The sequence below is a fragment of the Phyllostomus discolor genome, chromosome 4 (assembly GCF_004126475.2).
Source record: "Phyllostomus discolor isolate MPI-MPIP mPhyDis1 chromosome 4, mPhyDis1.pri.v3, whole genome shotgun sequence".
NCBI classification, from domain to species: domain Eukaryota; kingdom Metazoa; phylum Chordata; class Mammalia; order Chiroptera; family Phyllostomidae; genus Phyllostomus; species Phyllostomus discolor.
The window spans coordinates 90,481,860-90,496,204 of record NC_040906.2 but is presented as its reverse complement, the minus strand read 5'-3'; the positions used below and the strand labels follow the sequence as shown (position 1 = coordinate 90,496,204).

The window sequence follows — 14,345 nt, the reverse complement described above, 5'->3', positions numbered from 1 at the left end:
AAGTGCTGCAGTTGTTGCCCTCTCAGATCATTCCAGTGCATCCTGCATCTCTTGGCACTGAGACATGTAGTGGCAGCTCATGGCTCCTTGGCCCTCTGATCCTCCTCCCCAGTGGTGTCCAGCCTCAGGCAAGACATCTGAAGGCTGCTGGGAGCCACAACTCCCTTCACTCATTATTCCAAGAAGTTGTCCCAAACAATCCTACCAGGCCTCTGGCTAGCTCTCCACTGACCAGCACATAGTAGATGCTCAGGAAAGTCAAGAACTGAGAGGCAGGTACTTCCTCACGTGAGAACTTCCCCCAAACAATTGGCAATGAGGGTAACTGTGGTTTCTGTTGAATATCAAAAGGCAAGCCTTTGGTTAAGGCTGGACTTGCACTATGGGAGGGACATCAGTCAAGGGCATGATGATAAGCACCGCTGCTGTCTATATTCCTACTGTTAACCTCTAGTAACTGTTACTTTATATCAATATCAAACTTTCATTTTCCCAAACCTGTGTAACTGTCATGAAGAGTCCTGTTTCTCTGAAATAAAGATAATTTTGGCCCTTAAAATCAAGAGACCATGATGTGGCTACACCAATAAATTATTATTCCATGGTGACCCAGTCTGGTGCTGGGAACAGTGGACATTCCATGGAAGTTAGTAAATGAAAGGATGAATGGAAGAAAAGAAGGAAGAAAGAAAAGAAAAGAAGAAGGGATGAAGGAAAGGAGAAAAGATACTACAAATAGTATCATCACCAATAATTGCAGTGATTATTTTTGCATTTTCTGAACATGAGACCCTTTAGCTACATGAATCTTCAGCCACACTGGGGAACTAGAATGAAATAAACCAACCAAACTATTGAACATCTACTATGGGTGAGGGCCTCCAAAACCCCTGGTGGTCACTAAGTATACTTCACAGTCTTTTGGAAATAGAGATAACTTTATTCTCAAATATCAATTCTTTTCCAATAAAATGCAATAGAAAAGGATGGAATTGGATTTAGACACCAAGTCAGGAAGGATATCACTGGCAAGGAAGGCCAGCCAGGAAGTTTGGGGTCTGTCTGTCTAACTCAGTCTTCCGTCCAATACAGTCCCATTTTCACCCCGACATACACATCCCTAAAAGGATACAGACTGCTTCTGTCTCCATTTACACTCTGCTGAAGAGGCTTTAAACAATCATGAAGAACCAATGTCTCTTTCCTTTCCATCTGCATTAATCAGGCAAAAGGTAGAGGTTTTCTGAGATTAAAAGTATCTAATATCCAAGTTTTATTATCTTCTCCCCTTTTTTGTATTTTGGTCTTAGGACTTCAAGGACAAAAAGGAACAAAAGGAGAATCAGGAGTTCCAGGTAAAGGGCCAACTTTGTTTTAATTTCCTCAGAATGATGATTGCAAAGGCTCAGGCTTGGAGGGTAGGTTGTTTGACTTTGAACACACCGCTGTGACCTTCCCCCAAAGTGGCCAGGGCCCAAGGTGATTTGAGGCTAAGACTCCAGGATTCTGTCACTCAAGCCTAAGATTTTCTTCCTGGAAAACCTGAGGAATTACAGGAACTCAGTGAACGGAGGGGTGTAGGGAGAGGGCTAGTATGGAGCATAGTGAAGTGTCAGAAGAGCCAGTGGTCAAGTAGTGGCTTCAGGCTGCACAGCCACCATAGTATCTCAAGCACCTACCCTCCTCCTTCTTCTGACTAGACTATTATTATCATCCTCGTTCACTAAGTCCCTGCTTGTAGTTGGTTACTGCACCCCTGGCACTTTCCATACAGCTTCTCCAGTGTTCTCAGCAGCTTGAGCCTAAGGAGTGCTAAGGCAACAACACTTCTCAGACAAGCTGCTTGAGCAGTCTTTCTTCTTCACAAACTGTCCACTCTATTCCTATTTTAACTTACTAAAGGAGAAATTGAGGCCTAGAAACATTCTAGTAAATTCTTCCAGAATGTCTAGAACTTCCACCCAATTTTGTAGTCTGATGAAGAACAACAACCCCTGGAATCTTGTCAGCAAGTTTTCAACCAGCATTTACCCTGGAGTCAGATCTGAGCAGCACCATGCCCCCCTCAGTTGGACCAAAGATACCAGCCAAACATCCAAACAATCAAATTCACAGGAGACACCTGCTAGGGGACAACTCATTCATTAAACAAGGCTCTTGGTCCCACTTGCAGAGCAGAGCTTCTAACAGAGTGGTCTCTCTCCTCCCTAGGCCCTGCAGGCATGAAGGGAGACAAGGGGAGCCCAGGACTGGTAGGCCCCAAGGGTGCATCTGGACCAAGTGGCCAGAAGGGAGACCCAGGAATGAGAGGTAAGGCCTCTGTTTCTTTTCTGTGGTTGTGAAGAAGCCCTGATGTAAAGGGCTTGGGTGTTTTCAGGACCAGAAGGGTCAAGGTCTCTTGAGTTAGTGGACAAGTCCTGAGCTGGGATTGGTCTCAGCACTGAGCCTACAAAAGTGGATAAGGCACAGTCCAGAACTCAGAGAGGCAGACGTGTGAAATTGTACTTATACTATGCCCAGCCATGCCCCCAGCCACTCTGGACAGTTTCCACAACTGACCAGATCTTTCCATGAAAGAGATGCTTCCCACTCCATGTCTCTGACCTTTGCAATGTCCCTCGCTAATCTAGCTTAGATCCTTCCTGCTGTGGATTAGGTCCATTTTTTTGTGCTTAACTGATGGTGTCCATGGAATGCCCTGTCCCCATAATGCCAGATCACTGGCAAAACTGGAAAGAGATTCTGACCTTCTTGGTACCTCTCCAACCTCCTGCCCATGGATTGCAGAGGAAGGCAAGAGGTCTGGCCTGGCTCCCTTCAATTTATGTGGTTTTTCTCCTTCTGACAGGATCTCCTGGGTCTCAAGGAGCAAAGGGAGAAAAAGGTCAAAAAGGTAATTTCTGTTTTTATTCTCTTTAATTTGTGCTTTATAGTCAATTCTATACTTGAAAATTGTGTGTGTGGTAGGGGTAGAGACCCTGGTTCTCAGAAAAAGTTCTCATTTTTTAGAAAGGTTAATGAGCTCTTTTTTTGAATAAGCCTGATCATAACAATAACCACAGTACAACAGTCTCCCTTCCTTCCTCCCTTCCTCTCTCCCTCCCCCCCCCCCTTCCATCCTTCCTCCCTCCCTCCCTCCCTCCCTTCCTTCCTTCCTTCCTTCCTTCCTTCCTTCCTTCCTCCCTCCACTTCCCTTTCTCTCCCCTTCCATTTCTCTCTTCTTTCATCCCTCCCTCCTTTCTTTTTTCTCTCCCTCTTCTTTTTCCCTCCTTCCTTTTTTTCTCCCCACAACACAAGGCAAAACATGGTCAGCTGGACTTATAAGACCAACTACAGAGGCCCCTGGTTCTATGGCATCATACCTGCAGGCCCAGAGGTACGAAGGCTGCGTGCCAGGTCATGTTGGTGCCATACGTGGGATATTCCTGGCCAAGCGAGGGGGTTTCTTTCCCCTAGCTATAGAACTCCCCCAAATGAAAAGGCAGAGTCTACATTCACACAAAGCACTAGGCTGCCTTCCTCGCCTCTCTTATGTGTGTTTTTTCACCCAGGCGAATTCCTGATACCTGTCAGGATTATCGGCTCTGTGAACCGAGGACGGGCTGAAGTTTACTATAGCAATTCCTGGGGGACAATTTGTGATGATAGCTGGGACAATTTGGATGCCACTGTCTTCTGCCGCATGCTGGGTTACTCAAGGGGAAAGGCCATTTACAATGTGGGACATGGTAAGTGAGTCCTCAACCAGCAGCCCCTTTCCTTAAGGAGCTGACATGGGCTTTCTCTCCCTTTGATTGCAAGTTATTCAGTGTGGTTTGAGTTAGAATAAAAAGATTGGTTTAAGCAACTGAGAAATTCTACAGCTCAGGACCCTAGGCTTCCATCCTTCTAGCTTGGCAGCCATTGAAAAAATATGACCTTTCTTCTCCAAGATTGACAGCAAGGCTTGGTTAGAGCTCTGGCTTGGCTTGGTTTGGTCAATATCTGTCCATCCCTTGAGCCAGAATGCAGTATGGCTGATAGTGTTTCAGAGGCATGACTCTCCAAAGATTAGCTGAGGTGCTAGTGCTTGGAGAATGGAGAAAAGATGCAATGCAGGCAAACATGGGCATTTATTCCAACTGTCTGGAAACTAGAGGAAACTAGTGGGTCAGGATTGTCTGTTCTGTGATCACCTTTAAGGAGAAGGTATGAAAGAAGAGAAAGTAAATCAGAGCAGGGGCTTCCTAAAATCCATACGGGTTGCTAGAGACTCAGCCTGTGTCTTTCAGCAAAAGGTTCAAGCTTTCAATAAAGGAGTTGAATCCTCAGACTGAAACCATTTCTTTGGCTGTAAGGGCTGATCTGGCAGGGACACTAGGCCCATTTTTCCTGCTCCCATCCCTAAATGCTCTCTGCCCTTACTCCACCCCAAAGTGCATAATTATTCCTTAATCTGAGTCCAGGTGGATTGTAAAACAACTTTAAAATACACATTTCCCTCATATAGATTGTCACACTGTGGTGTCAATGTTGCAGTGAAACAATCCAACTGTTTTCCTCTGAGCTCTTGATCTGAAATCAACTATATCAGAAGAAAGGAGGGTTGAAGAAGGTGAATGCTTGGGAGGAATATGGATATTCTCTAGTGACCTAGCAGGAAGAGATGAAGGCTGAGAGACTCCCAGGAGGAGATTTCAAATAGTGCATGTATTAGTATTAAATACTTGGATGAGACTTTTGTCAAAGGGAAGAAAGCAGAACAGAGGCAGAACCATTAAAAGAGAATAGTCCAGCCATCAGCACCTTGGGCCTGAAATGATGTCAGAGAAATTGATAGTCTACCACAAATGGGTGCCCCCAACCATCAACGAGTGACTCAGCTTTGAGCCTAATCCCAAGCTCCTTTCCCTCCTTGATTTCTCTGTGAATAGGCACTGGTTTAATTTGGCTGGATGATGTTGCATGCCAAGGCACAGAGACAAGCCTGTGGGACTGCAACAAGAGCAAATGGGGCTCTCACAATTGTAACCACAATGAAGATGCCGGTGTGGATTGCAGCTGACCTGCTGTAGCCCTTACATTGTTCTGCTCCCAAGGTGCCTGCAGGACCCACTTGGGGAAGGCCAGTACTCTCTGCGGGGTTCCTTGGAAGTGGGGTTATTAATAAAACTCAAAGTGCTACTTGGCAACATAAATGGCCATGGCTGAAATCACTCCATCCCTTCTTGGTGTACCCAATCAATGCACAACCTTGCACTGAGTCCTCAAATGCCCCTGCACAAAGGGACAGTGGAGTCTCCACTTATAGACAGGAGGAGGAGGGGGGCACAGGAGATCTAAATGAGATGCAGACAGTGAAGACCACCTGTAGTCACAATTAGTCATGATCATTCCTTCAATCATTCAGATGGAGCATCTCTCATAGCATGCTCTCCCTCCAGCACTGGAGCTGTTCAGCATGATATATAGGAATTAATTTTACCTTTAAGCATGAACATTAGTTCTTATTATGATGTGGGCTCCAGAAATACAGGGACTTTTGTCTGTTGAATCCATTCCTATAGGGGCTCAGCAAATTATTGCTCAATGAATGACTAAATTAAACCAACATGGTAGAGCAGCCCACCCACTCTGAGAAATTTGGCTTCTGGCTTCCTTTTCATTCTTCCCCTGGGACAGATATTCTTTTGAGTGCAATCACATTTTCTCTCTTAATCTCTCTCTCTCCTCCCCCCCTCATCTCCAGGGGTTATAAATGATTCAGATGAATGTTGAATTTTGGAGAGTGAATGCATGCATGATGTGACTCTGATGTACCACCATTCATGCTTGACCCATGAGTTGCTCAGCTTCAGGGAATTAGGAAAATTGCTGAGGGTCACTTGTAAATGGTAAAGCCAAGGTTAGAACTTAGAGAGGAGCAGTGGGATGGTTGGGAGATGGAGTAGCCACAGCTCTGGCTGTTGCCCAGCACAGGCACAACACAAACAAGTGGCCCCCACCAGGACACTTCAGGGTTTCCCTTGGGAACTCAGCCAACCACCCAGAAGCAACAACAATTTCCGAGGCTGCAGGTTCACAATTCTAGAACAAGTCTCAGAGCTTCAGGGGGACAGAGGGGAAGGGACCTTAGCAGGGAGGGGGGGCTTGAAAGCTGGCTGTTTTAACTTTGTAGAAAACTCTGTAATGATGCACCTTTTTCTGTCATGTTGGGATGGGGGAATGGTTGGCCAGGGAGAACTTAAAATGTGAAGAAGACATTTTAAGCCATATCAGGAGTTCTGGGATATAATATTTTGAAAATGTATGAATAGAGTGTTTTACCAGCATCCAGCATCTCTTATCTCTCAAATCTTTATGCCTGTTCTTTATCTCCCAAGAAGTTTTTTTGTTCAAGGGAAGGAAAGAGCTAGTACTGTTACCTGACAGGAGACCTGGTCCTGAGCGGGTCAGCCTAGGGCCAGCTGGTAGTGTGTGGGTTCTTTACTTTGTGCAGGAAAAAATTCACAACACAAGTCCATGTGACTAGGAGGGTGCGTTTATTAAAACTGGGGAGAATGAAACAAGGAGGGACTTTGCATAGAAGAAACAACAGAAGAGCCTAGGATGGGCTGCTTTTGCTCACTAGGAAGTCAGAGAAAAGGGGACAAGTTCAGGGAGTCAGCAGGGGATGAGCTACCACTGCACATTGCTCCCCTGGTTGTAAGTCTTCTAGGGCCCTGTAGAGTTTGGAGATATGCACCTGTAGGGGAGAAGTGAGGGAATTAGAAAGGAAAGGGAATGACCAGGCTGCTCCCTAGAGGGAGAGTGCTGTTGTGTTCTTTGTCTTGAGCCTTTTGTCTCTTTCTTGGAGTTGGGAATTCATGGGAAGATTTCAGCAGAATATTCACCAGTTTTCCAGGTGTGCTCTTTCAGGGTCATGGTCTCCACTGATTGGCTAGTGCCAGGGGAGTGCCAGGGTCATTAGTCATTGCAGCTGGTCCAGGCATCGCCCACCTGGTTTTGCTGCTTTTCTGGCTCAGGAACTGAAATACAACTGAGACCTAGGTGTTACCTCTAGGGAGATATCTCTAGTAGATATCTCTACTTCTGTGCATGGCTGTGAACTACTCAGTCCATTTGTTCAGCTCTCTGTCTCACTTTCCCTATTCCTCTTATCCTGGCTTACTGGCCTATCTCAGCACTGCCTGAAACAGAGATGTCATCTCTCCCATCTGAATCTCAAATGTGACTTTCTGAACCTCTTTAAAACATGACCACCATGAAAACAGAGTTGAAAGCAGAACTATTTTCTTCCTTTTAGCTTATCAAAAGCCAAGCCTGGCTGACTTGATTATAGCATTTTAAGGAAAGGAGGTCTGACCTGAGCCAACAGGACAGTCATGAGGTAAAAGCCTCCCTACCCCTTGCCCAGTGGATTGTGGGAAAAGAGGATCAGGAGATAGAAGTAGAGTGGAGGGCCCTCCTGGTACTCTCAGAGCCAGCTCCTGATTTTTTATTTTGTGTCTCAGAATCTGCCTACTGCGAGAATGATGGACAGTGTGACTGCTTGCTGCCTACAAGACCCCTGCTGCCATGCTCAGAAACCTATTGGCACTTGTGCATTCTCTCTCTCTCTCTCATACACTTGCGTGCACGCGCGTGCACACACACACACACACACAATCTTTTCACAGGAATGAAAACAGTTTATAAGCACAGAATAGCCAAAATCCTTGCAGAGAATGAACCATCTATGCTGCCAACCCACACCCAACACTTCCCCTCCATTGGAACTGGTTTTTCATCTCTAAGCTGTGGATAAGGTGCAGGTCTGTCTCCTGACCTCTCGTCATATGCATCTTCCTGCCAACTTCCTTCCACACAGGTATCTCAAAGGTCAGGCAGCTAGAGCCTGACCCATCATCCACCCTTCCTGTGTTCTTCATCTCAGCCAATGTGTATTCCCTCCATCCAGTGCCCAAGATAAAAACTGAGTGTCAAATGCCATGTCTCCCTTCTGTTACCCCTCATCAACCAGGCACCAAATCCAACTAATTCAACATCTCAGATATCTTTCTAATGCACCTCCTCATCTTGCCACCACAATGGTCTTGGACATAACATCAATGGCCTGGATGCTAGGAGACTAATCTCCTAATTAGTCTCTTCCCTCCACCACACTCCACCAGCCACTCACTCATTTATTTCCCACAGAGCAGCCTAAGAGATCTTTAGAAATGACAAAGCGAACTATACCACTCCCTGCCTAAAACCTTCAATGACTCTCCACCCTCTTATACAGTGGGGCAGATTAATCACAGTGGCTTACAAGGAAGTGACCTTGACAATTGATCTCACATGGCTGTCCAACAACCCTAATGTTTCTTTTTTTTAATTTAATCTCTATTGCATTTTTTCCATTACCATTAAGTCTCCTTATACCCTCCTTTCTCAACAACCTTAATGTTTTAATTCCTATTGCATCTAGTTTTTGTTCATGCAGTTTTTCTTATGCAATGTCTCCTATACAATGGCTCTTGATGAGTGATTTCTGATTGACTCCCTGAGTAAACAAATGAAGGGATGCCAAGCAGAGCACTTAGCTTCTCTGTGCTGGGATTGCTTTATGGTCTTTCCTCAGACAGGAGGTGCATCCTTGTTGTACCTTGTACTCTAATTATTTTTACTAAAGATTCTGACTCAGTTTCCCAGATACAAAGAAATGGTTTTCATCAAGGCAAATCTAACCTTTGACTTTTTACATCTTATAATGTAAAGCTTCAAAACAAAATAATGGGGCCCATGTTTTACTAGGTATGTTGTTTTAAAGATTTTTTAGTCTTTTCCTGCTTCCTCAACATCCCCATGAACAGGCTATGAGTACAGGCCCAGGTGACCAGGTACATCAGGGTGAGAAGGCAGGCCCCTGCCACAAGAGGCCTTTTTGTAACTATGACCTAGAGACATTCAAAGGCACCAGTGAAATCCTTTTGTGCTCTTTGCTTGTGAACCCAACTTGACCCCCAATCAAGACCTTTGCCCATGAATCCTTGCTCTCTCTGCTCCCTGCCTTCAAGGTTGATCCCACTCCCTGGCACTTCTTTTGCATGATCCTCTCTCTCTGTAGAACCATGAGTATAATCAACTTTGTTTTCCCATATCTTTCCTGTGCCTACTCTTGTGGCTGCAACTGACCTGACCATCCCCCAAGAGAACACAGAGCACTAGAATATCACATGATATGAGTGAAATTATTCCCATTTTGTAAAAAAGCAAACTGAGTCACAAAGAGCTTAAGTAACATGGTATGTTGGCTTTAATTCACACTCTTCTGTTCATGGCCTTCACAACGTGACTTTGCAGCTCTTCTCAGCAGAATCCAGGTTTGTTGCTCTTTCATTCTCATTTCTCTCCCTCTCCCTCTCTCTCTCTCTCTCTCTGAATTCCTGCCACCAGGCTGTGGGGTGGTTTGTCATACAGCAATAACCACCTGATAAGGTTAACCTGATGGAAAACACACAGCTGGTAAGAGGCAGAGGGGGATTCAAACCCAGGTCCACTTGGCACAAGTAAGATTAAGAGATAAAGGACAGTTGCTGCCATCTGTACCTCTGTCAGGCAGTTCCTCTGATAAGCTCTCAGGCTGAGCTAAGCTGAGGAAGCTCCCCCTTTCAGGTACACAGGGGCCACAGCACATGGCAGCAGTGTGGGCATGCTGGTTCTGTGGCTCACTGGAGGCTGATGTGGGGCTGAAGAGGAAATGGGTAAAATTAGCATACCAGCATCCTCAACTTCCAGAGAGCAAGCTGGTGTGGGGCTGTTCCCTCTAAATGTTGGGCATGGCCTCCTGGCCTCTGCATGACACTGTTGCCAGCGACTTGACCACTGGAAATAATTCTTCCCTCTTGTTTGTCCTCCTGGAGACACCATGACCTGGCTGAGGCCTATGGGACAGATACTGGCACTGAACAGACTGGTTGGGCAAGACAGAAACAGCAGGTCCCTTAAAGGCCCTCTGTGCACAAGCCCCCATTATTCCCCTGCCCAGTTGTTTCCCAGAACCCAGCTGTTGAGGCACAGCTAAGCATAAAGGTTCAGGAGCCAGACTGCCTGGGTTAGAATCCTGATGCACCCATGTAGCAGGTCTTTACCTGGACAACCAAGTTATTGAACTTCTGTGAGCCTGGTTTCCCAGTCTTAAAATAAAGATAACAGTTCTTCTCTCTCAGAGTTCTTGTGAGGATTAGCTGAAATGAGAAGTACAAAGGAAGCGTTTGAAATGGTGCCTGGCACATGGTAAACAGTGGTAGTTATTGCGATCCTTCAAGATCCTTCACAGTTCACCCCTTGCCCCCAACACTACCCCACTAAGCCCTTTGTACCAAGTAGATAAGTCATAGATAAGTCTTCTAGAGCCCTCTGATCCATACGAGGATTGGGTGTTGGGTGATGAGGATGATGTGACTGTGGGTCCTCCAGAAGCCAACACAGAGGGAGTTGGGAGAGGGAGAGGTTTACTGGGAGTAATGCCTGTAAAAATGTGGAGAGAGCAGGAGTGAGCAGGAGAGCCTCAGGCTAATGTGCAAATATGACAAAGTCTCAGCCAACTCTACAAGGAGTTCTGGAGCAGAGAGAACTAGCCAGGCCCCAGTACAACCTTCTTCAGTCCCTGGCCAGGGCCTGCTCTGGAAGTGCATGAACTTGACCCACAAGTGGAAGTGGATCCTGAAAGTGCTGTATAGAGGCTGGAGGCTCCTGTGCTCCCACAGCTGAATGGCAGATTCTCTCTTGAATCCAGGAACTTAGAAGCACCTCCATGGCTGCTAGAGATGGTTTTTTGAGTCAAATCCCAGTACCAATGATCAATTCCATGGCTTTGGGGAAGTCACATAACCTCCCTGAATTTCTGCTTCCTCATTTATAAAGTGGAAATAATGATGATGATAAAAATAAAATACTTCCTTATGTATATTAACTGCTGTGCTCTTGGCATACAGTGGAGAATGACAGACAGTCGAATTTATTGGAACATCTTCTGACTCCAAGCCTTGTTCTAAGCCTTGTCTCCATACCCAGAATAGCTTCCACTTTCCATTCACCACTCCAAAATTGTCCCCACCCTGTAACACCCAGTTCAACTTCTTCTTCTTTTAGGAAACCTTTCCCAAGTGCTCTCACTCTAAAGAAATCTTTCCTTTCTCTCAATCCCTTCCTTGTAAGGAAGGAAAAATCACTGCAAAACTGATTTTTAGAGGGCCTACTGTGTGGTAGGCACCATGCTACATGCATTATATTTTTGCATGATTACCCATAATCTTATTTATTTTACACAGTAACATTGAGTGAAAGTTTCCATCATTATGTCCATTTTACAGATGGGAAAACTGAGACTGGGAGAAAATAAAATGAGTTTCCTTTAGTCATTAGAACTCTAGGTCTCCTAGTTCTGAATACTTTTTAACTAGTACCATGATAGACTCAGGAAGCATTCAGAAAATATATATTATTGCAACATAGGAACCTGCATTATTAAAATAGTATACAAACAGCACTTATCTGATAGGGTTGTGTTAAGTCTGCAAGGTTGAGGAGGGGATCAGAACTCAAGGAATACATGTGTTCAAACCCTCTTGTGCTCCCTTCTGTGGTAAACAGTCAGAGGTGAATAAAATCAAATCTCAAGGATATAAACTATCAATCCACAGAAGAGAAACCAAAACTGAGCCCTGGCCAGGTAACTCAGTTGGTTAGAGCATCATCCTGACACACCAAGGTTTGGATTTGATATCTGGTCAGGGCACATACAAGAATCAACCAATGAATAAATAAATAAGTAAAACAAAAAATCGATATTTCCTTCTCTCTTTCTTTTCCTTCCTTTCCCTCTCTCCAAAATCAATAAATAAATTTAAAAAAGAAAAGAAAAACCATGGGCCAGTAAATATGTTAAAAAGTGTTCATTCTCACTAGTAACAAAAATTGCAAAAACAACAACAACAACAAAACAAATCCTGGATCATTTCTTTGCATGTCAGATTGGCAAGAAAAAATCATTGGTGTTGGTCAGGCAGGGGAGAAACAAGCTCTGTTACCCACTGTGAATACAAATATAGATAGATTTCCTGGGGGCAGAAGGGATTTTGCAAGGTGTGGAGTGAGCTTTATGAAACAAAAAAAGAAACTACATTTCACCCTTGAACAACATGAATTTGAAGTATATGGGCCCACTTATATGCAGATTCTTTCAAAAATATCTTCTCTTTCTTATGATTTTTTAATAACTTTTTATTTTCTCTAGCATACTTTATTATGAGAATACAGTATATAATACACAACATGCAAAATAGGGTTATTCAACCATTTATGTTAGACTATTAGTAATGTATTTTTTTTATTAGTGAAGTTTTTGGGGAGTCAAAAGTTACACTTGGATTGTTGTTCAAGGATCATTTATAATTAGATTCCTACTGTATTGTTGGGAACTGCCCTGCCAGGTTTCAGAAGCTGTAATCCCCCATGGCTAAGGCTAAGTGAGAGACCTTGAGACCATAAGCCACTGAGGAGACAAAGCTTATCTCCCTGGCAGGGGCACTGCCTCTGCCTCCTTTAATTTACTCTGCTTGGCCCCAAGCCTGGCTGGTAGCCAGTGACGGGTAAGATTCTTCAAGGGAGGAATGACCTAAGACAGGCATGGTCACAGGCCCTCAGGGAAGGACATGGGAGCCTATAGAAAAGGGGGTTGATGGACCCTTGCTCCTCAGCTTTAGCATAGCCTGAGTCCTCACTCTGTCTGTGAGAAGTCTCAGTCTCTTGGCTGCCTTACTTCTCCTGCCTGACTTAAGCCTGAAACAACAACAGAGGGCAGTGCAGCCCTGTGCTGGAAAGGGCAGGTTCCCCAGGGCAATCAGGCCTAAGAAAGAATACATAAAATCCTGTGAAACCTGCTTTGCTAAGAATGCTCTCAATTTTCTGATAAAGGTCCAAGCATGAAATGTGTTTGTTTCCCGAAGTTTTATAGCCCTTTAGCTAACAGACCCTGACTCAGAATAAGCCCTTGTAGTTCTTTGTGTGTTATCTACTGTTTGATCCTTACTGTCTGACAATGACTGATGAGCTTTACCTGTATTCCTGTGCAAATTGAACCCAGTATAAGCCCATTAAGGAAAAGGCTCTTGGTCCTTCTCCTTTCAGAGATTGGCCACCTTTCCAACCCAAGTAGATCATGTCTTGGTAGATTGATTCTCATCCATGGTGGACAGGGGGCTCTATAAGCAAAGCTCACCTACACTGTATTGGTTAATTACTTCTGCATAACAAATCACACCAAGACTTGGTAGGTTGCAATTATTTGTGCTCATTCATGTATCTGCAGGTCAGCTAGGGATGGGCTGCTCTAGGCTAGGCTTAACTAGGCAGCTCTGCTTCAAGCTGCAGGTCCAGCTTGGTTTGGCTCCTTGCTGTGGGTCAGACTTAGGCTGATCCATTGTGTTCCCTCCAGAACTTGCATTCTGGTGAAGCTAGCAGCACAAAATGGTAAGCAGGAACACATGGTGCCTCTTAAGGCCTATGCTCAGAGGTGGCACTCTGCCACCTCTGCCCACATCTCATTGACCAAAGTAAGTCACATGACTGGGCCCAAAGTCATGGGGCAGGAAAGTTCCCTCCTGCTCTAATGGGCAGACAGAGAAGGGCAAAAGGCTGTGTGGGAGAGATGCAGAACTGGAGCTAATGAGTCACCTACTGACCCACAGAAGTGAACTGAAGTTCTTTGGAACATTGTGTGTAATGGTGTGGAGTCACACAGATGTGACTTTAACTTATATAAATTCAACTACCTATGCTCAGGAAAATTAAAAGAAAAATGGCAATTTAAATAGAGGCCTAAAGTTATATTTTGTACATAGCTTCTTTATCAGATACCATACATTATGTATTTACATATACATATTACTATACATATCAAAACAACAAAAAACTGTACTTGATAGATGACTTAAAAGGTTTTCAGAGGTATTTTGACCATACATAATTTACCCCTTTGCTTCTCTTGTAAAAAAAAACTGTAGCCCTGCCTGGTGTCACTCAGTGGATTGAGCACTAGCCTGCAAACCAAAGGGTCTCAGGTTTGATTCCCAGTCAGAACACATGCCTGGGTTGTGGTCTGGGTCTCCAGTAGTGGGCTCTTGAAGGGCAACCACACATTGATATTTCTCTCTTCTTTCTCCCTAACTTCTTCTTTATCTAAAATTAAATAAATAAAATCTTAAAAAATTTGTAAATAATAACTGATGGGAGAGCTTTGGCTAACTAAATGGCAGTACGTAAAGTGCAATTACAGACTACTTGACCATTATTAACCATATTAGAGAGGATATTTAGGA

At 44.5% G+C, this 14,345-nt stretch overlaps 1 protein-coding gene across 1 annotated transcript in view; it reads left to right on the top strand.

Moving 5' to 3' along the window:
* MARCO (macrophage receptor with collagenous structure) overlaps positions 1 to 5,173 on the top strand; it is a 37,221-nt gene extending 32,048 nt beyond the window's left edge. The window contains exons 12-16 of the mRNA XM_036023629.1: positions 1,311 to 1,355; positions 2,212 to 2,310; positions 2,849 to 2,893; positions 3,552 to 3,728; positions 4,914 to 5,173. Of these exons, the coding sequence (XP_035879522.1) occupies positions 1,311 to 1,355; positions 2,212 to 2,310; positions 2,849 to 2,893; positions 3,552 to 3,728; positions 4,914 to 5,044 (497 nt within the window). The 3' untranslated portion in view covers positions 5,045 to 5,173. The remainder of the gene's footprint in view (positions 1 to 1,310; positions 1,356 to 2,211; positions 2,311 to 2,848; positions 2,894 to 3,551; positions 3,729 to 4,913) is intronic.
* The last annotated feature ends 9,172 nt before the right edge of the window (positions 5,174 to 14,345 follow it).